The 26,099-nt window shown below is 36.3% G+C and overlaps 1 protein-coding gene and 1 non-coding gene across 2 annotated transcripts in view; both read right to left on the reverse strand.

The window, feature by feature from the left end:
* The window catches only part of BUB1 (BUB1 mitotic checkpoint serine/threonine kinase), a 44,810-nt gene that overhangs the window by 6,301 nt on the left and 12,410 nt on the right, over nucleotides 1-26,099 (reverse strand). Inside the window, exons 9-19 of the mRNA XM_055327683.1 lie at nucleotides 25,660-25,811; nucleotides 20,247-20,506; nucleotides 18,449-18,507; nucleotides 17,032-17,160; nucleotides 16,826-16,936; nucleotides 15,963-16,062; nucleotides 14,837-14,918; nucleotides 12,476-12,650; nucleotides 10,203-10,287; nucleotides 6,086-6,324; nucleotides 4,315-4,458 (exon numbers count right to left, since the gene is read on the reverse strand). Of these exons, the coding sequence (XP_055183658.1) occupies nucleotides 4,315-4,458; nucleotides 6,086-6,324; nucleotides 10,203-10,287; nucleotides 12,476-12,650; nucleotides 14,837-14,918; nucleotides 15,963-16,062; nucleotides 16,826-16,936; nucleotides 17,032-17,160; nucleotides 18,449-18,507; nucleotides 20,247-20,506; nucleotides 25,660-25,811 (1,536 nt within the window). The remainder of the gene's footprint in view (nucleotides 1-4,314; nucleotides 4,459-6,085; nucleotides 6,325-10,202; nucleotides 10,288-12,475; nucleotides 12,651-14,836; nucleotides 14,919-15,962; nucleotides 16,063-16,825; nucleotides 16,937-17,031; nucleotides 17,161-18,448; nucleotides 18,508-20,246; nucleotides 20,507-25,659; nucleotides 25,812-26,099) is intronic.
* LOC129511233 (small nucleolar RNA SNORA29) lies at nucleotides 8,285-8,425 on the reverse strand. Its single transcript, XR_008664782.1, has one exon. It is a non-coding gene; the product is annotated as a small nucleolar RNA SNORA29 (small nucleolar RNA).

Consider the following 26,099-nt stretch of genomic DNA (forward strand, 5'->3'; position numbering starts at 1 on the left):
AGGAATCAAAAGGAAGTGTTAGGAAAAAAAATCTCACTATAACAGAAACAAAGACTATCTTCGATGAGCTCTTCAATAGGCTATACATGGCTGGGTAAAGAATTAGTCAGCTTTTAGGTACGTCAATAGAAACTTCCAAAACTGATTTGCAAGGACAAAAAATTTTTACAAAGATAGAAAAGAATGTTCAAGAGTTATGGGTTAATTACAATAGGTGTACCATATGTGTAATGGAATATTAGAAGGCAGGGAAATGAGAAAGGAATAGAGAAAATATTTAGAGTATTAATAGTTGAGAAATTTCCAAAATTAATGACAGACTAACAAATCAAGGATCTAGAAATTTCAGAGAACACAAGACAATAAAAATAGCCAAAAGTCTATACCCAGGCAAGCTGTATTCAAACTGCAGAAAATCAGACAAGAAAAAAATATTGCAAGAAGCCAGAGGAATAAAACCACCTTACCTATAAAGAAACAAGGAGAAGAATTACATTGACATTGACTTCTCTTTGGAAACCATACAAGCAGGAAGCGAGCAGAATGTTAAAACGAAAAACTATCAATCAAAAATTCTGTATCTAATGAAATGATTTCTTCAAAAGTAAAGAAACAAACCCTTGTTTATACAAAGATTAAGGGAATCTGTCATTAGTAAGCCTGCCTTGCAAGAAATGTTAAAAGTTCTTCAGAGAGAAAGACAAGGAGATGATCCAGAAACTTAGATCAGAAGAGTACAGGAAAAAGGAATTAAGTGAAGATAAAATATTTTATTTTTCTTATTCTTAATTGATCTAACAGCTAATCAAAATAATAATTGCTATAATGTATTCAGTTAAGTACAGTTAGGATAAGTGAGAGAGAGCATCTCTTATTAACATACACGTTAAAAAAAACTCAACAAAATATTAGCAAATCAAATCCAAAACATGTATTAAAAAAAATTATTTACTATGACCAAGTGGGATAGTGCAGGTACGCAAGGCTGGTTCAACATTCAAAAATCAATTAATGAATCTATCACGTGAACAAACTAAAAAGAAAAATCACATGACCTTATTATAAAAACAGAAAGTGTTTGATAAAAGTCAATACCCATTCATAACAACTTTCTGCAAACTAGGAGTAGAAGGAAGCGTTCTCAACTTGATAAAGAACATCTACAGCTAACATTACTAGTGAGAAACTAGGTAAGTGTTTTCTCACTAAGATGAGGAATAAGGAAAGAATTTCTCCTCCCACCATTTCTACTCTGGAAGTCCTAGCTAAAACAATAAAACAAGAAAATGAAATAAAAGGTATATAGATTGCGAAGAAATAAAAAAAGTCCTTGTACACAGATGACAAGCATCATCTAGCCAGAAAATGCCAAAGAACAACAACCAAAAATCCTCCTGTAATTAATACATGATTATGATTACAGTAAGATTGCAGGATGCAAGGTCAATATATTAAGTCAATTGCTTTCCTATGTACCAGAAATTAGTAAGTGGAATTTGAAATTAAAAAAGCACAATACCACTTACATTAGTATCCTCCCAAATGAAATAATTTGGGTATAAATCTAACAAAATATATATAAGATCCATATAAGAAAAACAACAAAACTTTGATTTAAAAAATCAAATAAAGGCAGCCCAGGTGGCTCAGCAGTTTAGCGCCGCCTTCAGTCCACGGCGTGATCCTGGAGACCCAGTATCGAGTCCCACATCGGGCTCCCTGCACATCGGCTTCTCCCTCTGTGTCTCTGCCTCTCTCTCTCTCTCTGTGTGTGTCTCTCATGAATAAATAAATAAATCTTAAAAATAAATAAAAAATCAAATAAGATCTAAACAGAAATATTCCATATACATGGATAGGAAGACATGATATTGTCAAGATGTCATTTCTTCCCAACTTGATCTATAGATTCAATGCAATTCCAATAAAAATCCCTGCAAGTTATTTTGTAGCTACCAACAATTGATTTTAAAGTTTATGTGAAAAAGCAAAAGGCCCAGACAGCCAACACAATATTGAAGAACAACAAGTTGGAGGACTGACATTATCCAACAGCAAGATTTACTACAAAAGTGACTGTAATCACAACAGTGTAATATAGATAAAAAGAACAATGGAACAGAACAGAGTCCAGAAATAGAGCTAAGCAGATAGCCAACTGATCATTGGCAAAGGATCAAAGACAGTTCAATTAAGAAAGGATAGCCTTTTCGGGTAGCCTTGGTGGCTCAGCGGTTTAGCGCCGCCTTCAGCCCAGGGCGTGATCCTGGAGACTTGGGAATGAGTCCCACATCAGGCTCCCTGCATGGAGCCTGCTTCTCCCTCTGCCTGTGTCTCCGCCTCTCTCGCTTTCTCTCTCTCTCTCTCTGATGAATAAGTAAATAAAATCTTAAAAAAAAAAAAAAAAAAAGGAAGGATAGCCTTTTCAATAAATGCTGATAGAACTGGACATCAACATGCAAAAATTAATCTAGACCCAGAACTTATACCTTTCATAAAAGTTTACTCAAAATAGATCATACACATTAATGTAAAACATTTTATAGTTTTAACTATAAAATTCCTAGAAGGTAACAGAATAGCTAGGTGACCTTGGGTTTGCTGATGACCTCTTAGACACAACATCAAAAGCATGATCCATGAAAGAAATAAATTGATAAATTGGACAAAATTTTAAAATTTCCACTCTGCAAAAGATACCGTTAATAGAATGAAAAGATAAGTCAAAGACTGAGTGAATATCTTAGTGAAACACTTAAGTGATAAAAAGATATTCAAACTCTTAAAGATACAACAAACTCTTAAAACTCAGGAAAATGGGGGAAAAAAAACCCTCAAAACTAAGAAAATGAACAACCTGATTTTTAAAATATGGGCAAAAGATCTGAATACATGACTCACCAAAAAAGACATACAGATGGCAAATAAACATATGAAAAAAAATGTACAACATCATATGTAACTAGAGAACTGCAAATGAAAAGCAATAATGAAATACCATTGCACATCTATTAGAGTGGCCAAAACCCAAACTACTGATAACACCAAGTGATGGTGAGGATATAGAGCAGCAGAGCTCTCACTGATTGCTAGGGGGAATACAAAATGGTACATATTCAATTTGAAGGCAGTTTTGGCAGGTTCTTAGAAATAAACATACTCTCACTTGTCCCAGAAATCACAACTCCTTGGTATTTATCCAAATGAACTGAAAACTTATGTCCATACAAAAAGTGCATAGGGGTTTTACAGCAGCTTTATTCTTAACTGTCAACAGTTGGAAGCAACTAAAATGTCCTTCAATAGATGAACAGATAAATACACTGTGGTACATTTGGACAATGGAATATTACTCAGAGAACGTAAAGATAGAGCTTTCAAGTCATGAAAAGACAGAGGAATCCTAAATGCATATTGCTGAGTGAAAGAAGCCCATCTGAAATGCTTGCATACTGTATGATTCCAACTCTATGACATTCTGGAAAAGGCAAAAGTGAGACAGTAGTAAAAAGATTAATGCTTGTCAGTTTTAGTGGAGGGGAGAGATGAATACATTTGTCAAACCCCATAGAACATAAAATACAAAGAATGAACCTGAATTATGGACTTGAGTTAATAATGTATTAATATTGGTTCATAAACTTTAACATATGTACCACACTAATACAAGATGTCAATAGGGAAGCTCTCTCTGTGTGTGTATATGTGTTTATGTGTACACACACGTATATAAAGTATCTTGTGTGAAGTCTCGCTCCACATCCACCCTGACAAGCATTTTTATTAGTTTTGAGTATGCTTCATGGGCTCTCCAGAAATAGCATCGAATATATGTTATCTTCCCCCTTTTTAAGAAATAAAAGGTAGCATATAATACTAGTCTGCCCTTAACAGCACGTTTTGGACATCATTCCCTATCAGTACAAAGCAAACTATATTTTACTGTAGAGGTGTTCTATAATTTAAAGAGTCTTCATAGACACCTATGCTGTTTCCAATGTTTTGACACACATATGTCATTTTGAACGTATGCAAACCTATCTGCAGGAAATTCTTAAAAGTAGATGTCTAAAAGTATATACATTTTTATTTTGATAGACATTACCAATAGCAATTAAAATCTTACCATCATTGCTTAACAAAGTGTTCTCATCTTAGTGTTACAGATAATTTATACCTCTTTTCTAGAGGTCAGAGTGGGTCATAGGTACTAGGTGGTACCAGGGATAGTACCAGAAGGAGAATCACACACTTAAGAGTTACCATCAACTTCCCATATAGAAGCAAGAGTTTTATTACCCATATTGTCCTTACCCAGTTGAAACTCAGTCTTAGGCTTGATGGCTGGAAGTTTACACTGCCATTCATAAGTATTTGGATAGGATCTCACTGGTTTAGAAAGCCCAGATAAAAGTTTGAGAATCAACTCATCATCCCATGGATTCTCAACAGTAAAGTCTTAAAAGGAATGGGAACAAAAGAAAAAAAGAAAATGAATTCATTATCCAAGAATTTTCTCAAAGAAACTATAGCCAAAACAAGTAGAGACATTCATCAAATAAGCTTTCAAAAGCCTTATCTTTAAAAGAGCATTGATTCAAGTAATAACCATTTGCAAAAAATCAAAATGGCTCATCCTGCACAGTTCATTATTTGTTATTTTAGATAAAGAAATTTATATCATCATTCAGTGGTGACTAAGGAAATGAACACCAGAGTGCCTGGGTAGCTCAGCGGTGAGCGTCTGCCTTCGGCCCAAGGAGTGATCCTGGAATCCTGGGATTGAGTTCCATGTCGGGCTCCCTGCATGGAGCCTGCTTCTCCTTGTATCTCTCATGAACAAATAAATAAAATCTAAAAAAAAAAAAAAAAAAAAAGAACACCGAAGGCTTCTGTTCCACTTGCCTGGAATTGCTAGATTCTGCCTTTAACATAATTATCTTAAAGGTAGACCTGGATATTAGTTACTTCACTCAGATATATATTCTGTAACTTGCTTTCCCACTTGTATCTACAAAACGCAATGCTTTTCAAAACATAATGACTTTCAATATTACTTTTTATGGGCAATTTGCATGTATGAGATGGACTTTGGGTTCACACACAAAAAAATCATTTCTAAAGGGAAGAATAAAGTCTCTGTTCAATTTAGCATGCTATAAAAATTCTTTCAGTAGTAGTTATCAAAGACTAATCCAGCATGAGTCACACATACTTAGTGTTAAGCATATATATATATATATATGTGTGTGTATACATATACATATATATACACACAAATATATATAACCTGTCCTGTGTGCTTCATGTTTGGTCCTTATAAGAAGACTCTGAAAAAAAAAAAAAAGAAGACTCTGAAATAGGACCATCACCTCCACTTCATAGAAAAGGAAAGAGATCCACAGAAAATTGAAATAAATGATCTTGGCCAAGATCACATGACTGCCTAAGAGTGGGAGCTAGGATTAGAATCTAGTCAGTCAAAAAAAAAAAAAAAAAAAAGAATCTAGTCAGTCTTCAGAGTCTGTATTCTTTTCTTTTTTTCTTAAAGATTTTATTTTTCATGAGAGGCAGAGAGAGAGAGGCAAAGACATAGGCACAGGGAGAAGTAGGCTCTCTGCAAGGAACTTGACGCAGGACTTGCTCCCAGGACCTCAAGATCATGACTTGAGCCAAAGGCAAATGCTCAACCACGGAGCCATCCAGGTGCTCCCAGAGGCTGTATTCTTAACCACTATGCAAGACTATCCAATATCCAAGACTGTTTCTGGGTAACCAGTGTAGAGCAGTTAAGCCCTGAGCCTCTTTACTTAAATGAAATGCCTGGCACAGTAGGCTCTCCAATTCTAACTCCCTCCTCCGACAGGAGTGACTTTGATACATTCTAAAATTAAAACAAATTAATCTGCCCTCCAGGAGTGCCACTGTTGTACTGCACTGTGATCCAGTTTGCAAGTTTGTCTGAAGTTGCATTCTACTCCATGATATTCAAGTCCCTGTCCTTTAAGCTTCTTTTATGGAACAGTTTTCACCAGCCTATTGTTCTTATTCAGGGACACAATAAAGATTGAACATCTGTTCATACTTGGAGCATAGACATTCTCAAGTGAACTAGTCTGCATCCGTTCTGCTTGGTGCCCAGCGCTGGCATCTGGTGGATCTTCTGCAATGGCGAGGTTAGGGTCTGTGAGTTTACAAGCCTCAAGACTCTGTGCTACCTCACTGGTCAGCATGTCACCTGCAGCAGGCTGGCTCACATGGAGCAGGGATGCCGAAGATACAGCTGTAGGGAATGCTGGCTCTAGGCTTTTCTCTTGAATTGGACTGGATGTGTTCAAGGAACAGATAAGAGGAAATAAAACAAATGATTACAAGACTATTAAATTTGATCACAATATTTCACAAAACAGTTTCCTTTTCATTCTACAGAGGACATTTCAAAACTTCTTTACAAAGAGCCGATTAAAGCATTTTCTTCAGACAAATACATGCAAATACACAGCTTATACAATATGAATAGAAATAAAATCAAAGACATGGAAACATTCAATAAATAGGTGAGGGAATGGATATTCTCTAGAGGGAAACATGGGAAGGGGTGGGGTTATTTCCCCAAGATGTCATCAACTTGGGGAATCAAGACTGAATATCAAACTTTATTCCAAAATGGCTCTCTCTACAGCACTGAAACAGAAAATGTCATAATCCAACAATCTAGTACCAATTTCTTTCACATAGAGTTGATCTGTATTATTCATGGATCCCATATTTGTGAATTCTCCTACATGCTAAGACTCATTTGTACTCTCTGAATCAATACTCATGGTGCTTTTGCAGACATACATGACGGTGAAAAGTTTTGGTCACCCAACATACACATTCCCAGGGAAAGTAGAATAAGGCCATGTTCTGCATTCTTGGTCAGCTCTCACACTGTCGAGTGTCCTTTCGCAGTGCATTTAATAACATGTTTTTCCGTTTTTGTGATTTTGCTGTTCCCCGAAGCGCAGTGCTAAAGTGTTGTCTAACGTTCCTAAGTGAAACAAGGCCGTGATGTGTCTCATGGGGAAAATCTGTGTTAGATAAGCCACATTCAGGTATGAATTATAGTGCTGTTGGCCTGGAGTTCAATGTTAATGAATCTACAATATTTATTAAATAAGGTGTCTTTAAACAAAATATTATGAACAGAGGCTCACAGAAACCTAACAAGGAATGATGGTTCAGTGTTGGGTAATTCAGAGTTTGCAGTGATTTTATACAAAAGAAGTGCAAATAGTAAGACTCAACTGTGCGTATCTCCATTCACATAAACTCTCCTCCATTTTTACACCCACATAAACACAAACACATGTCTAAGTGTGCATCCTTATAAAAATAAATATATACATGCAACTTTATGTTGCATTCTTACTTCTAGGCGGCATTTTTCCTACAAGGAATTTTTTTTATTTTTTATTTTATTTTATTTTTTTTTAATTTTTATTTATTTATGATAGAGAGAGAGAGAGAGAGAGAGAGAGAGGCAGAGACATAGGCAGAGGGAGAAGCAGGCTCCATGCACTGGGAGCCCGACGTGGGATTCGATCCCGGGTCTCCAGGATCACGCCCTGGGCCAAAGGCAGGCGCCAAACCGCTGCGCCACCCAGGGATCTTTAAAAAGAAACTAGTTTTGGAATAATTTCAGACTTAAAGACATGTTTCAAAGATCATAGAAAATTCCCATATACTCTCCACCCAATTTCCTCAAATGTTGTCTCATACTACTGTGGCTCCTCTGCCAAAACCAATAAACCAATATTTGTTATACAACTCTTAATTAACCTCCAAACCTCCTTTGGATTTCACCAGTTTTCCCACAGAGCCATTTATTTGCTCCCAGATCGAATCATGGGTACGATGTTGTATCCAGTTGTCTCCTTACCCCCTTCTCATCTATGATGGTTTCTTAGTGTTTCTTACTTTCCCAAGACATTGTCAGTTTTGAGGAGTACTGGCCAGGCATTTTGTAGAGTATCCCTCAATTTGGGTTCCTTAGATGTTTTCCTCATGTGAAGAATCTTCCAAAGGTAAAAGTACCCTTCTTAACGCAAAGACTATTATGAGCCATTGCTTGTGAAATTAACCTTGATCATTTGGTAAAGGTGGTATCTGTCGGGTTTTTCTATAGTCTTTATCATGGATTTTAATCACTACAAACCATTTAATTCAGTGGATGTATGCTGGAATAGAACAATTCCCTGATTCTTAGATATTAAAAATATTTCCAATATTTTAATCAACTAATTTTTTGTTCAGTCATTTCATATAGGAAGAGGACACAAATAAATCCTCCCTCTTCAGATCATGGCAATTTTTAATCTATCCCATAAGCATAGCCACCAAAATCTATTATTGGGAGAAAATGTGGTAGTCAAATGGGAATATTTCCAATATTTTGTATTACAGCAAAACAGATATTAGGGGTATCCATGCACACAGAAAAAACTGCTTTCGAACTCATATAAATTGTTACTAGCTACTGGAGTACCAAATTATTATGGGTGCATAAGGTATCAATAAAACCCTTTTCCCTTCTTGAGGATTTGAGTTTTGGTTAACTTTCTAGCTCTTCTCCCCTGAAAACTTGAAAAGGTAAGAGTATCACCGTCACCAATGTTGATGGTAAAAAATAACCATCATTGGTAACAGAATTCTAGACTAAGAAAATTAGAAATACATGCTGGGGAATTCACAGCTTCAGGCCCCAGATATGAGGACTCTCGTAATGGGCCTATCCTTTGTGGGAACTCTGGATCTAAATCTATGGAGGGTTACAAGAGCCACTGACACCCATGGAAATAAGGCTTCTAAGCTAGGGAAACTTCTGTACCTCGGTCCTAAGTGTTTCCTTTTGACTTGTTTCATGCAGGCCAAAGACAATATTGTGTTAGACAGTAATTCCCCTGGCAACTGATTTTTGTCCTATGTATTTCTATATTAATCTTATGCCAAGTGTGGCTTATGGCACTCTTGTAAATCAGAAGATTAGTTGTATGTAGAAGTTTCCTGTTGGGCAGTAACAGACTGTGTTAAAGGCAAGATCTGTTAATCTGCATTGATTTTATTAATAAGGGACTTAACTATTTTCTACATGCTTTTCATTTTTTCTTTTGTAAATTCTGCTCAAGTCTTTTATCCAATTTATTTACTGGAGTCTTAGTTTATGAAAAGGTGTTTAATAACAAGAGGCAGTACAGCATAGTGGTGACAGCAAGGCCTCTGAACCTAAGAGATACAGGTAGAAATTACAGTGATGCACATTTGAAGTTGTATGACTTTAGGTCATTACTTTAAATCTCTAGACATGGTTTCCTCATCTGTTAACAGTGGAAAAGAACAGTTCCTACAACTAAATTTACTGTAAGGTAGGCAGCCCTGGTGGCTTAGACGTTTAGCATCCCAGGATCCTGGAGTCCCAGGATCGAGTCCCATGTCGGGCTCCCTACACGGAGCCTGCTTCTCCCTCTGCCTATGTCTGCCTCTCTCTCTCTGCCTCTCTCTCTCTCTCTCTCTCTCTCTCTCTCTGTCTCAAATAAATAAAATCTTAAAAAAAAATAAATTTACCATAAGGATTAATTAAAGTATATAGTACATAAAAAATATCAGCATTACAATGGAATATAATAAATACTCAAAAGATTACAGTTACTTTCCGTGTCTGTTACATTCACTGGACTATTCAAATACAGTGGAACTTTACTTCTGCAAAGCACTAGTGTATGCTACACCTGGATTTTGTTTAAGTAGCTTAGAGGCTTAAACATTCTATTGTCTTCCTCTTAAAGGAAAGTTATTGCTTTTCTCAATTAGAATGGGTCTAAAGAAACAAATATGTGTTTGTTCAGTTCTACAATAGTCCTTACATGTCAGGGTCTTTGGCTGGTAAGAGTCTGTGCAGTTCTGTTCTCGAAATGAGTACAAGTCAGTCATGGGAACCACTCTCACAGAGACTCTGCTGCTTCTCTCACTGCCCTGACATATCCACTGTTGAGGTTTATCACTCTATGTATATCTCTAGAGAGTACCTACCTTCTGGCTTCTACCTACAAGTCAATAAAATCTCATGTGCCTCAAAGTGTTGGAATTACATATTCCACTACATACTAAAAGCAAAGCCAGAATGACAGTGGAATGACAGAACCATGCACACCTCACAATACCTGAACTTTCTCTCTTTTGAGGGTTCTACGTTTTCTTCACGAGAATCCAAAGTCACATGGGTACACTCTCTTGCTGCCACATTTTCTGAAATATGTAGAAAATTAGAGAGACATTATGCATGCATATGATTTTATATGGTTATAAAGTCCAGAATTCCTTTTTACAAGGACTTCCATTATAATTTCAAAAGTGTTCCACGGTAAAATTTTCCTTAATATTTTTAAAGTGGGGGAAAAATCACTAAAAAATTTTTTTACTATTAATATTTGTGAGCACTTCAACTTTATACATCCAATCCTTCAAGAGAAAAGGGTCCAAAGGATGGCAGGTCTGCTGTGGGCAAGATGACTAGCCTGTGGATGTTACTGGTATGGGTGGAGGGCACACCATGCTTTAGGAGAACCTGATGACAAGGACATGGAGAGTCAAACACTGGAATGCTTCTGGAGAGCAGAGATTTATTGAGTGTCTTACTGTCTATAACTGCTTTATTTATATTTAGTATTTAGTCGGTTAGCATTTAGTTGATTAAACTGATTTAAGAGTGTTTACATGAGGAAGATACCTGGCAATTCTTAACAACACTCCTTTTAACTAAAAACAAACAAAGTTTATCTACGGAAAGATAAACTACATAGGTGGTACTATGGAGTATATATACTCTATATATATACACACAATACTATAAATAGCCCAGTATTAGACTGAACTGAATTTTATCAGATATTGTGTCACCAAACAGGTGCTAATATTTTTTAGCACTAGAACATTAGCTTCTATTTATCCAACCAAAGTGCAAATACTCCAAGAACAGCCAATATTGACTCTCTGACTCAACTGATTAAACTAGTTTTCCCAAATTTTTTTGTTAAAATAGCAAGCTTATGATGGCATTTAGCAATTGTCCAAGTATCAACTGAACTCTCCTTTAAAATCCAGAAAAGAAAGGTAACATACTGGTTTAGTAGTCTAAGAAAAACTTTTTACTCCTTAAAAATTTTTAGGTCTACAAGTTCGACTTATTAAAATGTGATTCCATGTAGGGGAGTGAAATTCTTTGACAGTTCTTTCATTATATTGCTTGGAAGAACAATTACTCTTTTTAATAAAAGTGTCAGTAATGATGGAGTTTGTCTAGGAAAAAACTCATCAAAATGGTAAAATGGTCCCAGACCTTATTGTCAATATATTTTGTAGGTTGGTACTTAATAGGTAATAATTAATTATCTGTGCTCAATGGCAATGTCATGTATTAAGGTTCAATTCAGATAAAGACTTTGATGTAGGAGTGTTATGTTTAGGGGAAATAAGAACTATCTGCATTTTATCATTACTCTCTTAAAGTTCGTCATTAAAAAAAATAAGAAAATAGGAAATTCCTGAATGTAGTACTTGGCTACAACTCTAAAGTAATAAAATTTGGGATCCCTGGGGGGCGCAGCGGTTTGGCGCCTGCCTTTGGCCCAGGGCGCGATCCTGGAGACCCGGGATCGAATCCCACATCGGGCTTCCGGTGCATGGAGCCTGCTTCTCCCTCTGCCTGTGTCTCTGCCTCTCTCTCTCTGTGTGTGACTATCATAAATAAATAAATAAATTTTTTAAAAAAGTCTTTTAAAAAAAATAAATAAAAAATAAAGTAATAAAATTTGTAGACATATACCAAGGACTAAAATTTGCTATTTGCTACTCTTAAAATAGAAATGTTCATTATTTTTAGCATTCAAATAACCTGTCTGTCCCGGCCATGTAGTTTGCAGTAAACATAGCATAAACCTATATCCTATATAAATGGGTTGGACTTTGTATATCTGCCTTTAAATGCTTCTTTTTTTTTTTTTTTAATTTTTATTTATTTATGATAGTCACACACACAGAGAGATAGAGAGAGGCAGAGACACAGGCAGAGGGAGAAGCAGGCTCCATGCACCAGGAGCCCGACATGGGATTTGATCCTGGGTCTCCAGGATTGCGCCCTGGGCCAAAGGCAGGCGCCAAATCGCTGCGCCACCCAGGGATCCCCCCTTTAAATGCTTCTATAGGTTTTTTTCTCCCGTTCTATCTATAATCTAAGTTACTAAGTTTCTAAAATGCATAGACTTTCGGAAAACAGTATGCCAAAAGAAAAATTCATACAGGCAAGGATAAGTAAATGGATTTTAAATTTCCTCTTGATGATCTTTAAACTTCCATTTGGAATGTCTAAGAAGAAAATGTAATCCTGAATGAATTGAAGGTGGCAGAAGACAAGACACTCAAGTGGTGTGACACACACCTTTATCCTCCAGAGCAGGCACTAAATCTGTTGGTGGTCTGTGGAAAGGTGTGGATGCAAGCTGTGCGGCAGCTGTGAAGTGTCCAGGGCTCTTCGGACTCGGTGCCAGGGTTTTGTTGCAGCGGACACCCCAGACAGTTGAGTCATCGGAAAACTCTTCAGTGTGAGGTACTTCCTACAACAAAAGATGAACTGAAAAAAAAAGAAACAATCTCCCTGTCTTGGCAACAAAATTTAACTCATTGATACTATTTAAGATTTTAAAAAATGAGGAATTACAGAGGAAATAGATGTCACCCCTGGCTAACACAAAGTCAAGGACATCAGAGTTCTGTTTTCCCCAGAAGCAGGACACTTCATCTTTAACACACCCCAGTGCAGTCACACTGTATTCAAGGGTTGCATTTTATTTTCCAATTTTTACTTTTTTTTTTTTTTTTTAATTTGAAAAGTCTAGAATTACAGAGGAGTTACGAAGATCATACAGAGTTTCCATGTGCACTTTGTCAAACTCCCTCTGATGTTAGCATCTTACAGAATCCTGGTGCATTTGTAAATACTAAACAATCCTACTAACTCTAGATGCTATCTGGATTTCATCCTTTTCCCACTCATGTCCCTTCTCTGTTTCTGGCTCCAGTCCAGGACGCCACGTTGATTTAATTGTCATGTCTTTTTGGGTCTCCTCAAACTTGTGCCAGTTTATTGGTCTGTCCCAGTGTTTCTTACATGGACATTTCTGAATACTGGTCAGGAGCTATGTAAAATGTCTCTCCCATCTGGGTTTAATTTTGGCTTTTTCTCATGTTTAGAGTGGGATATAGATTTCAGGGAAGAATATCAGGGGTAAAGTGCCCTTTCTTATTACATCACATTAGGGGTACATGATATCAACATAACTTATTACTGATAAGGTTAACCAATCACCTGGTAAAGGTAGTATGTGTTAGGTTTCTCCTCTATGAGGAACTGTTTTTCCCTTTCTTGACCCTTATTTGTCAGAAGCCTACATGGTCTAGCCTATACTCAAAGGGAGGTAAATTAAGATTCACCTCCCGGAAGGAGGGATATTAAAGTATTTGTGGACATATGTTAAAACCACCACATTAATAATTTGGGTGAGATAGTTCAAATATCATCCTTCTTCTTAAAGTTTCACTCGTTAATTTTAGAATTTTAGCATTCCCTGTGGATCTTGCCTGGAACAAGGATTACTATGGTGTTCCAGTGGTGATTTTCTATTATCATTCATTCCTTCTACATTTATTACCTACAATTCTTCTGTAAGGAAGGTTTATTTTGTCCTCTCTCCCATTTGTTTATATCAATACAGATATTTATTTTGTTTCTAAGGTTATAATCCAATACTACCTTATTCTACTTATTTTCTTATTTGAATTGTGCCAGGTTTGGCCATGGGCTTATTCAGCTTGCCTCCTGAGTTCTTTTATTAGGCCATCTTTTTTTTTAAAGCACTTTCTTACTTTCTGGCACCACAAGATGCTCTAGGCTCATCTTGTATTTTCCTTCTTCAGCCCCAGAACTAGCTATTTCTCCAAAAATGCAATGGTCACATTTTAGAATCAGTACACAAAGACAGAAACTGCTGAGTCAAAATTGTACTTGGCAAAACCATTCACTTGCTGATAAGGTGTCACCCATGGCTTATATAGTACATAGTTTTTATATATTCAGTCCATTATTTGAAGTTTTTAAGAAGGTCAAGAAGTTCATCAGAAGTATTAGTGAACTGAGTGATAATTCATTCAAAAGAATCCACTGGGGAATTCAAACTATGAGCCAGGATTTAGTACAGCTTTCCAGTACTGCTCTCTAACATATCACAGCCAGAGGGCTGGGTAGGAGTGAGTGGAGAAAGCACATCACGTGGTTACACTCAGGGCTAGAGTGGAAGCTGCAAACGGGTTGGATACAATTGCTGCTGTGACAGAAGAATGCTTTGGGCCAGTCCACTGCTGACACTTGTCTGCTGAGTTATGCTGATGATGAACTAGTTCAGTTTAATTCAGACTTGTTGGTTTTTCTCATATTCCATTGTAGGCCTTACTTCTTGGGTCTCAGAAAAAAATATATCCCCTACTTGTTCCTCCTACCACAAGGGAAGGCTTTGAGGGTCAGGATCCTATCATTATTTAGTTTCTTTATCTATCATAGTGTGTGATACAAAATCGATACTCAAATAATTAGCATACTGTTCCCCAAAACCCACTCTTCATATAACTTTGTATTTTCCAGCATTGTTTTACATACACTATCTCATTTCATTGCCATACCACTTGGTAAAATGAAGAGGAAAGAACTGTAAGATCCATTTCATGGATGAAGCAGTGAGGTACTTACATTGGGTTTTGAAAGAAATCTGCTTACAGAGCGTTCTCCAAAGGTCCTGGCTCCTGCGGGTTTATTTTTAGGCTGTGGTAATCTAAGGAAAGATTTGTAAAATTATAAATTGTAATATACTACAGGAAATACTACCACTTGAGACTGTAAGAAATATTATCCACTTATCCTATTTAATTAATTAATACTTACATACACATTCCTTACTTTGACACAGTAGTTGTAAGAACACTGAGTGCAAATGGAATTAACTTGACTATGTACATAAAAATAGATTTACAGTAACTTAAGAGAGGGTAGAAAAATATAAAATCTCTACTACACGGAGTTATAAATTTTAAGAACAAAAAAAGAGGTAGGGCCACGGCCAACAGAATGTCATGGATGCCATATATTTTATTTCTTATCTCTAGGACTAGGTCTAGCCATGGAATTTCGCTGAGAGCTGGTCAGACTATTTCCTTTCTACTTCAAGATGAATCTCTTCTACATCATGATACTCTTAATTCATACCACCTCTCTTTCCATGGTTTAAACTGTAAACTGAAAATTGCTGGAGTTACCCCCTCTACTCCCACATATGGCGCCCTAATGTAATGTCTTTCAGCTTGAAACATCTCTCAGCAGCATGACTCAATATAAGACACTTCCTTTTCTGTAACAATCCTACAAATATAATAAACAGAGCATGTATGGATACTTGTACTGGTAAACTCATTCACACCTAATACAATTTCAAATCTATAGAACCCCTCAATTCTCCGATAATTTATAACCATATTGTTTTCCTGTCAACACATGCTTTTGCTATGGAAGGTCTGCTTTCTTGTAACTCCTGTGTAGCAATGCGGATCTAGAGAAGATCTTCAGCAACAATCTTCCCATTACAGGATTAAAAGGCTCACCAGCAGCAGAGCTGGCACTGAGACACAGACCATTTGATCAGCAGGCCACATTTTCTCACTACCTCAAGTCTCAGAGGAAGCTCTAAAGCATTTCATGTCACTGTGACAAGAGATATCTCCCCCAATCCACCATCTCTCTTTCTTCTAACACTGGAGGAAAAACTGGCTAGTTGTTTCTTCAGGTGAACATAGGAGAAAACTATAACCAAATGTTTCTTTACCCATAATTTTCTTTGTTTCCATCTTCAAACACAGGAAAAGCAGATGACAAAGAGGAGATGATCTTATTGACTCCCCAAGCCCCAGAAGAACTTGCATTTTCTGCATTGGAGTAAATAGTAGCATTTTATTAATATAGTAGGAAAAAACGCTAAGGTTTATGCTAAACTTCACCTACAAATAAGAAAATGGAATAACAGCTTTCAGAAAAGAACTGATACATTTTTCAAATACTAGGTAATAAGATAAGTCACTCTGTAGTGAGATGAAGTGACTTAACCATGGTCACAGTGTTTAACTCTCAAGCCTCTAGGTCTTGAGTTCCTGCTACATGCAAAGCGTAGTATTCATCATTCTCTTAAAACACTGCTCTCACCCAATGATGAAAAAAAAGCTCTCTCCAGCCTTCTTTCCCATTTTCTATAAGAAAGAATTAACCTCTTCACTTTCGATTCCAAGGTCTCCCGAGTCTAGGTATCCTATTTATCTTTATCATGATCTCTCTCTCTGGCTTCCAGCATGAAACCTGGGACTCTAAACAAATGTGGGCCCCAACACTCCACCCAGGACATTCCTCTACCAGGGAAGGCTCAAGTCACACCTCGAGCGTTCAGGTTTTCCTGGCCATCCCTTACCAGGATTCTGTCCTTCTGTAGTACTTAGTTTTAAGAAACAAAACAAATCTATGACAAACACTGAGTACCTTTTCAAACACTGTTTTTTTTTTTTTTTTTATTTCATTCATTCCCTGCCCTTATGTGACAAGCTAATCAAGGGAAGGGCAATTTCTTGTATAAATCCTTGATATTTTCTGTGGCAACCACCCACAATGCCTGTACCTAGTAGCGTTTAAATAAAGTATTACTTTGAAACTGGGCCTCAAATGCATCTTCATTTTGATCTAGAGATGGCCATTCATCCTTGTCATCGGAAATATCAGGAAGTGTAGGAGCCTGAAACATATTCATGATGAAACCTTAGAAGAATAAAAAGAGTAACTGTAAACATGAGTGGGAAAGTGCTTTCATTAATTTGTTGCCAGATGCTACACACTCAAACCAAAGGCTTTACCTAATGCTTCTTTTGTGTGTACGGTAGGTGATGGCTGCACCCTGGATGGGGTCGCCTGAACCGTTCCCAGCGACGTGTTTGGAGTTGTATGAAAAGAACCTGCGTTAACAACCTTATGTGTTTCAGACCCTATAAAAGAAATGGGGCAAAATGCATTACCAGCAGAGAAATCAGAGTGATTTAGAAGGGACACAATTTAAGAAACTTATTATAATCAAAACATTTTATTATTGCTGATAATTATCACTAAGGACTTCTGTTATTACAGTGCTTGTATAGCTCTCATTTTTATTTTTATAATATTCTCATGAGGTAGGTAAGGTACAATTATCCTTTTACAGAAAGAAATGAAAATTCAAAGAGATTAAGTGGCTTGGTCTAAGATCATTATCAAATTTAGCAGGTTGTCATAACTAGTACCTTTCACTCTACTATATCCCAAGAAATAGAGGTTTATAGTTACACCATGAATCTTAAGATTGGCTTTCCATCTTACTCAGCTAGAGTCCAGACAATAGCACCCAAGGCCCCACAAAACCTGAGCATGTTCACTCAGACCTCCCCTCCCTCCTTCTCCTCCGATTCACTCTAGCCACCTCTCGGCCTCTTTTGCTGTGCTTAGGAGCCATCAGAGTCCTGCCTCAGGGCTCTGTACTTGCTCTTCCCTTTGCCTGAAACAGGTTGTCCAAGCTAGCTGCATAGGCAGTTCCCTCCTTCGAGATTTTATCCAAAATATCATTTTCCTTGTGAGCATCTTTTCTGGTCACCTCTGAAACCTTAATCCCCTTCCTCCCAACACTTTCTTTACTCCTCTGCCTTGGCCTTGATGGGGGTTTTGTTCTTTCTGTTCATGACTGTGTCCCTAAGTACCAGAATATGCCTGGCATCTCGCAAGTGTTCAGGAAGTCTTGGTTAAATGCGGGGGTTATCAGCTGTTTCAAGCAGGTTTGCTCCCCACTAGGCTGTCACCGGAGAGGATGCCAAAGTCAGATGGGGGGGAAATCAATACACAATCGAGGTATCTTATTTTGTTCATAAAACTTACCTTTTATGCAAATGCCTCTAACAAAGTATAATACTCCTAATTAAACTTTTAATTACCTTCCCTACCTCACAATATATTAAAGATGACTCTTGTTTTTGATAAATCTGCTGAGAAATTTAATAAAAAAGGTTTCACAAATCAAGTTTCCAAAGGATTCTAATTAATAAGATGTAATCAGGAAGTGGATTTCTACTCTACTTGAGATGGCCTGGGGCTTACCTAATCATTAAATGCTAAGAATAGGAAAGTGAACACCTAAGTTCATTAAGGTTTGAAGTCTTTATGAGCCACTGCCACCAAACCGGTCTCTCAGTGACCTGCAGGATTCTGGGCAAAAAGGTCAGGAACAAATTTACTATAATTAAATATTACCTTCTTTTATCTCTGCTCCGCTCGGTGGCTTGAATTCATGAGTGCTTTTAGTCACACATCTGAAAGAGAAAACTCTTGAGATATACTAATTCTCAAAAAAGAACAGTGAAAAAGTCTGCAATTACAAGCCTGTTCTTAAAATACAGATGGAAGTGCTTAGGTCTATAGTGTAAGTAAACGAAACATTTTTTTTTCTTTCATTTCCTTTTGAGGTAAAGGCCAGGTACCACATGTTTGCTTGACACAGTGGGCCTGTATTTTAACATTATGATGATCGTTCCTATATGTGGTAGGGCAGAATAATGGCTTCCAATTCAAACGATCCCATTTATTACATAGGCTAAGGGACTCACACCCAGGTCCAGGCCTGGGTGCCCAGTGCAGCTAGCCAGAGTCATGTTATGGGAAGCACTTGCATGTTTTAGCTGCATGGGCCACCCCTCATGTGATGAACCAGTAGCCACGAATCTTCTGGTTCTTCAGACTTTAAGAGTTATCGAGAAGTTTAAAAAATGGCACAAAAGACATTTATATCATGGTTTGAAGTACAATCATGACAGTGGACTTCATCGATTTAACATTGTTAGAATTCCCTTAGCAGGGACCATGCTAGGATATAAAGTAAAAAGCACAGCACACTTAATTTTACAAATCCCCACCAAAATGTCTTAAAAACATTAGTTTTTATTTGAGATTCTAGATAAAGGAACCTTTTCTCTGCCATGGTAAGTTGTCTTGGCTAAATAGAGTATCAGAGGGGTCCATTAGGTCCCTTGCCTGGGCCAGGATCAGGGTCAATCTCAGTTGCTTCTGACTGAGATCTAAGTGTTCAATAGATTAAAGAGTTTCACAGTTTTATAGGGTCAACTGGGTCTGGTTTCTCCATCTGCAGGGGCAGTTAGACATTCAATATCTCTTTGGGCCTGTAACTGCTCTCCTGTTTTTATTATTTTATAATTGCATTAATGATAAAGAACTAATGAAGTCATACCCCCCAATGACACAACAGTTCTTTTTTTAAATATACTGTACAACACAGGTCTGAATTATTATTGCAATGAGTGAAAAAGCATTTTAAATCTTATTTCCAGGAGAAATCATTGATAAAAGTTAGTCTTAAAGAACTAGTACTTGTAAATCATAACCTATGTTAAGGAGTTTAGCTCAAGAAGAGGGTCAAAGTTACACTGTAGCTCTCATTTTTTTCTAATGGATCAATAAAATTGTTCTGTGTAAAGGGAGCATGCCAAAGTCACTAAAGGTAAAAATTTAAACAGAGCAAGTTATTGTAACATTAATTATAATTTCTGAAATATAGGAAAATACTTCAAAATTGAGGAAAAAGATAAGATTTTGGCATATTGTGTAATAGATATGAATCCCCAATTGCTCCTGGTGAAGACAGAGGATTATGAGAACACATGTCAAGAGACTGTCTGGACAGGAATAATAACTACATGTATTCAGTTAAAGCCAGCAGGAAAGGCAATTTCAGTTTAATAACTGAATACTTTCCAGTTACAGAAAGATTGTTAAGTTTCAGTGTACTGAAAATTTTTAATTCAAGGTTAAAGTATGAAATGAAGTAAATACCCTAGAAAAAAATTAGAGTACTAAGTCTGAAAGATTTGGGGTATTGTGGTAACATGGTTTTTCAACAACATGCCCATCTAAAAATTATTTTAAAAACAGGAAGCACTCATCTTTTACATACTGTTCTTGACACTGCAGAACATGTTAAAGAAGCTAACAAATGCCATTCATGTAGCTATCGTCTTGAGGACTACCTTTGCCTTACCTGGCATCTTTTCTGGCCTCTGTAAACATGGAGTCTGTCGCTGGTTGAGCTGGCAAAGGAACAGGAGGAAACAGACTCTGGCTGATGGCTGGGGACACGAAAGCAGCAGTGACAGCATTTGCCATAGGAGGAATAACAGGAGTCACCTCTCTGGGTTTCTCTCCTATGTTCTTTGAGGTCTCATGATTGATGGCTGGAAGAGACGGAACTCTCAGTTCCTGCTGGGAGCTTACGCTTGGCCCCATAGATGCTGGATTAACCTTTCATGTTAAGCACACAAACAAACAAACAAACAAAAATACCGCAGCCAATTAAATCCAGGATATTACTAATTAAGTACTACAGCTTTTCAAAGTATGGTATCGGTCTTCAGTGGCTTCCTCTCCCCTTGTATCTCCATCCCCCCTTCAGGTATTCTGAAATAAACAGCCAACAACAACAAAGACCACTTTACATGATGGATGCTTCTGTAGCTTCTTTTATTTTTTTTAATTTATTTTTATTTATTTTTTTGCTTCTGTAGCTTCTTAACCACAGATACAACTGGCAGCTCATACTTCTAGCCACTGAAATAACCAGCCCCTACAGTTTTATCAGTATTTAAGAACTATCTTATATCTCTTAATTTTGGGAGAGGACCAATGAATCAATGTCATCAAATGCTCATAATGGTATTCCTTCCATTAAAATACACCTGGTAACTATTTTCTCTTGAATGGATAGAAAATGTGAATATGAATTGCAATAATAGCTGCCACAAAAGCATGGCTCACAATGGGAAGGTTACCAAGCTCTTAACCTAAAAACCTTTGTTTTTCTACTTACATGTACTTAGACTATAACTGTGCACTTTTATGTTAAAAAGTTAAAGGAAAAAAAAAAGTTAAAGGATACAAGAGTTATTAATTCCTCAGCATAAGAAAATATTCTCACAAATGGTTAAGAAAAGCACTAAATATCTAGGGTAAAAATAGTTATTTCATAAACAAATGGACAAAATATTAAAAGTTCACCTTTACTAGTTATCAAAAACATAATTAGAAATGATCTATTCCATTTTCTCACTACCAAACTAAAAGATTAAAAATAATCATAATATTCAATTCTGAAGAATTATTTTGAAAAAGAACAATCACACTTTCTATACCAGATATCAAAACTTACAACAAAGCTATGGTAAATGTACAATATGGAATCATCAAGAAGAAACCTTATATTAACCAAAACAAAGGTACAGACATTTTAGAAACTGATTTTGTATATTAAAAATTAGTATGCGATAAAGGTATTTTCAATCAAGGGGAAAGGCTAAGTTGCTCAATAAATGTAGGGGCAGGTGGTAACACATTTGGGAAATATATCCTTATGCTATCAAAACACAAAGTCCAATGCAGGGAGGCTTTTGGTTAAAGACAGTGGCTTAAACATATGCTTTTTCATCTACTCCCTCTGAAACCTCCCCAAAAGGATAATAAAAAAATTCTAACACCTGAAATAGCAGGCAGAGAAAGCTGATTTGTGGAAAAGCTCATATATTTAGCTACATCTCAGAATGGAAGTGAAAGTGGAGCTAAAAGCAGGAACACCCCAAAAATTGATTTCCTTCCAGAACATCATGCCCAGCCAAATTATTGCCCAAGTGGGAGGGTAGAAGATGCTTTAGACATGCAAGTGATCTCAAAAAATCAATATTCATCTGTGAATTTTTTAAAAAAATTCTTTGGGGGGTACCTGAGTGGCCCAGTTGGTTAAGCATCTGCCTTCAGCTCAGGTCATGATCCCAGGGTCCTGGGAATAAGCCCTGCATCAGGCTTTGCTTTTCCGTCTCTTCCTCCCTCTCCCCTTGCTCATGCTTTCTCTCTCTCTCTCTTTGTCAAATAAATAAAATCTTAAAATAATTAAATTAAATTAAAAATCTCTTTGAGACTGTGTGCCACTAAAATGGGGATGATAAAAGGAAACGATGCCATGGGAACTATAAAATAAGCAGGGATACACCAGTAGAGAGAAGTGAGGGGAGGGCAGCTTGCTTGTAGGCCAACCTGGAGGCAGAAAGGCGGCTCTGGGAGGCATGTGGACAAAAGAAATGAAACAAGAGCACATCTGATGCATTTGAACATAACGAAAGCATTATTTCTAAATACTTCCGAGAGTCTAGAGAAATAACTGATAAATAAGTACCACAAAAACATAGCAAAAGAAGATAATTAAACAATTATTTTAATAATTTCCTGGAACTATCTAGGGAAAAGATAAATTATATAAGAAAGGAAATCCAACTATATAAGAAAAAATATACAACAATCCAACAGAAAAAGGAACAAAGTACATCAAAATCATTTAAAAAAAAGACAGTCACTAAATATTTTGTTAAAGTCCAAATTCACCTGTGATTGGAAAAAACACATCAGATGGTTGAAAATATTTAGGATAGCTAATGTTAGCTAAGTGTATACAAGACACACATACTTTTATTCACTATTATGTGAGTGTAAACTGGTAAATTTTTGGAGGGGATACACATAGTATCTTAGGTACACAGACTTCAGCAGCAATTCTACTTTTCTGTATCTTTCCTAGAGAAGTAATGTCACAGGTACAAGAATGCTCACTGCAGCATGGTTTGTAAGTTTCCACATGACACATGCCCTTCCTAAAAGGTAGAACAGAAGACTGCACTGTTATTAAAAAGAGTTAGTTCTCTATGTAATAACAAGGAAAGATCTGTAAGATGGGTTAGATAGCAAAATCAGAAAGTAAGTCTTAAAAAAAAAAAAGAAAGTAAGTCTTATTTATATAGAAACTTCAATTCTATACATATTTATGTGTTCATTCTCAGTAAAATTCTAGAAAAATGCAAACTACAATATTGGCAATGAAGAACATTCGTTTATATACATGTAACTATATACATACATGCATACATACATATATATTTATCTTTCCACTGCTTTTATAAAATCATATGGTCATGCATATTTACTTATTAAAAAAATTTTTTTTAAAGATTTTATTTATTTATTCATGAGACACACAGAGAGAAAGAGAGGCAGAGAGACAGGCAGAGGGAGAAGCAGGCTCCATGCAGGGAGCCCGACATGGAACTTGATCCCAGGACTCCAGGATCACACTCTGGGCAGAAGGTGGCACTAAAACCGCTGAGCCACCCAGGCTGCCCTGGTCATGCGTTTTTAGAATTTTCAAAATATGTAAGAAATTAAGGTATTACTGGATAAGTTACATGTACAAGAATGAAACTGGATCAGTTTCTTACACCACACAAAAATAGACTCAAAATGGATTAAAGACCTAAATCTGATATTTAAAACCATAAACTCCTAGAATGGAACATAGGCAGTAATTTCTCTGACACTGGCCATAGCAACATTTTTTTAGATGTTTCCTGAGGCAAGGGAAACAAAAGCAAAAGTAAACTGTTGGGATTGCATCATAATAAAAAGCTTTTACACAGCAAAGGAAACCATAACAAAACAAAAAGTCGATCTACTGGGAGAAGATATTTGCAAATGATACATCCAGTAAGGGGTTAATATCCAAAATAAATAAATAATTTATACAATTCAACACCAAAAAAAAACAAACAACTGGATTAAAAAGTGGGTAAAGAACCTGAATAGACATTTTTCCAAAGAAAATATACAAATGGCCATCAGACACATGAAAAAATACTTATCATCAGGGAAATGCAAATCAAAACTATAATGAGATATCACTTCACATCTGTCAGAATGGCAAAAATCAACAAACATAAGAAACAACAGGTGTTGGCAAGGTTGTGGAGAAAAAGGAACCCTCATGCACTGTTGGTGGAAACGCACATTGGCGCAGCCACTGGGGAAAACAGTATGGAGGTTCCTCAAAAGATTAAAAATAGAAATATCATATGGTCTTGTAATCCCACTACTGGTTATTTATCCAAAAAATGAAAACACTAATGTAATATATATAGATAAATCTATGTATCTATAATGGAATATTATGCAAGCATAGAATAGGGATGAGAGCATGTCATTTGTGACAACATGGATGGACCTAGAGGTTACTGTGCTAAATGAAATAAATCAGACTGAGAAATACTGTATGATTTCACTCATATGTGGAATTTAAAAACCAAAATAAATGAATAAACAAAAAGCAAATCAGACCTACAAATACACAGAGCAAACTTACAGTTGCCAGAGGGGTGGGAGGTAAAGGGATAGGTAAAATGAATGAAGAGGAGTGGGAGATACAGGCTTTCAGTTATAGAATGATTAAGTCATAGGAATAAAAGATATAGTGGAAGAAATATAGTTGATGACATTTTAATAGCATTGTATGGTAACAGATGGGAGCTACACTAGTGAACATAGCATAACATAGAGAGAAATTGAATCACTATCTTGCACTTTTGAAACTCATGTAACATTGTATGTCAACTATACTCAAATTTAAAAAAAGTAAAGGAAAGAAAAAGAAAATGAAATGGTGTGTGCTTGGAATATATCAGGAAGCAAGACAAATACAAAGGGGCAAGAAAACTTTTGGGGTGATGTATAGGTTCACTTTTTTTTTTTTAAAGATTTTATTTATTTATTCATGAAAGACACAGAGAGAGAGAAGGAGAGAGGCAGAGGGAGAAGCAGGCTCCATGCAGGGAGCCCGATGTGGGCCTCAATCCCGGGACTATAGGACCACGCCTTGGGCTGAAGGCAGGGGCTGAACTGCTGGGCCACCGAGGGATCCCCTATATGTATGTTCACTATCTTGACTGTGAAGATAGTTTATGGTTGTATGCATGTCAAAACTTAACAAATTTTACACTTCTGATATGTGTAATTTACTGTATTTCATTTACATTTCTATGAATATCTTAAATAGAAGAAAATTCTAAAAAAGAAGAAATTAAGATGTTAATCTTCATTGTATCCTATATCACAGGTATATATGTACAATGTGAAAATTTAAGCAATCATTATGTACCTTAAATTTATCCTCAATTTACCCCATCATTAATAATTTTAAGAAAATACATGAGTCTAACAATTTCATCACCTTTCCCCCTTCCAACATGAAACAATGGCAAAAAAAATAAATATCTTGATAATTATTGAAATAATTACATTCAAATTCTCATTATATGAGTTACTGTGCAAAAAATTTTTTAAAGACTACACATATGAATATATAAACATAAATATGTACATATAAAAACATACACAATCTGTAACTTCCTTTTCTCATTTTACATTTTGAGTATCTTTCTGTGCCCAATTGTAAAAATTTGCAATGCTGGTAGTAGCTACATTGGCATCAGAATTAAGTCTAAAAATATGGCCCAGAAAGGAGCAAGTAAAAAATGAAATCAGTTGCACTGGGCATGGGAAGCACCCAGCAAAGAGCACACACATACCTCAGACCTTTCCTGGAACTCAGGCAGATTCTCCTGGGAAGTCTCCACCACCTGATACAATTTCTTATGAAGTTCATCCATTTTCTGTTTTAACAGTTGTTCTTCAAAAGCATTTGCTTCTTTTCTTTTCATATAATGTCTGTCTTCATTTACTTTAGGAAAGAAAACATGGTTTCCATGCAAAGTTTAAACTCAGGTCATCAGAGGAATACACAGAAAATGAGTGAAACATTATTTTGGGGATGGCAATTTTTTTTACTGGTCTTTTCCATGTGTATTAGGTTATCAGAACAGAAAGGTGTATTACTTCTTAATTGTAATTTTTACCTGCCTTTAAGTATGGTTACTTGTAGGTTCAGGGCATATAGGTTATAAAAATTTACACACTGATCAATAAAATATTTGGTAATAGCACAGTATGCTATCAATCAGTTCTTCTA

Source organism: Nyctereutes procyonoides, unplaced genomic scaffold (assembly GCF_905146905.1).
Source record: "Nyctereutes procyonoides isolate TBG_1078 unplaced genomic scaffold, NYPRO_anot_genome, whole genome shotgun sequence".
NCBI classification, from domain to species: Eukaryota; Metazoa; Chordata; class Mammalia; order Carnivora; family Canidae; genus Nyctereutes; species Nyctereutes procyonoides.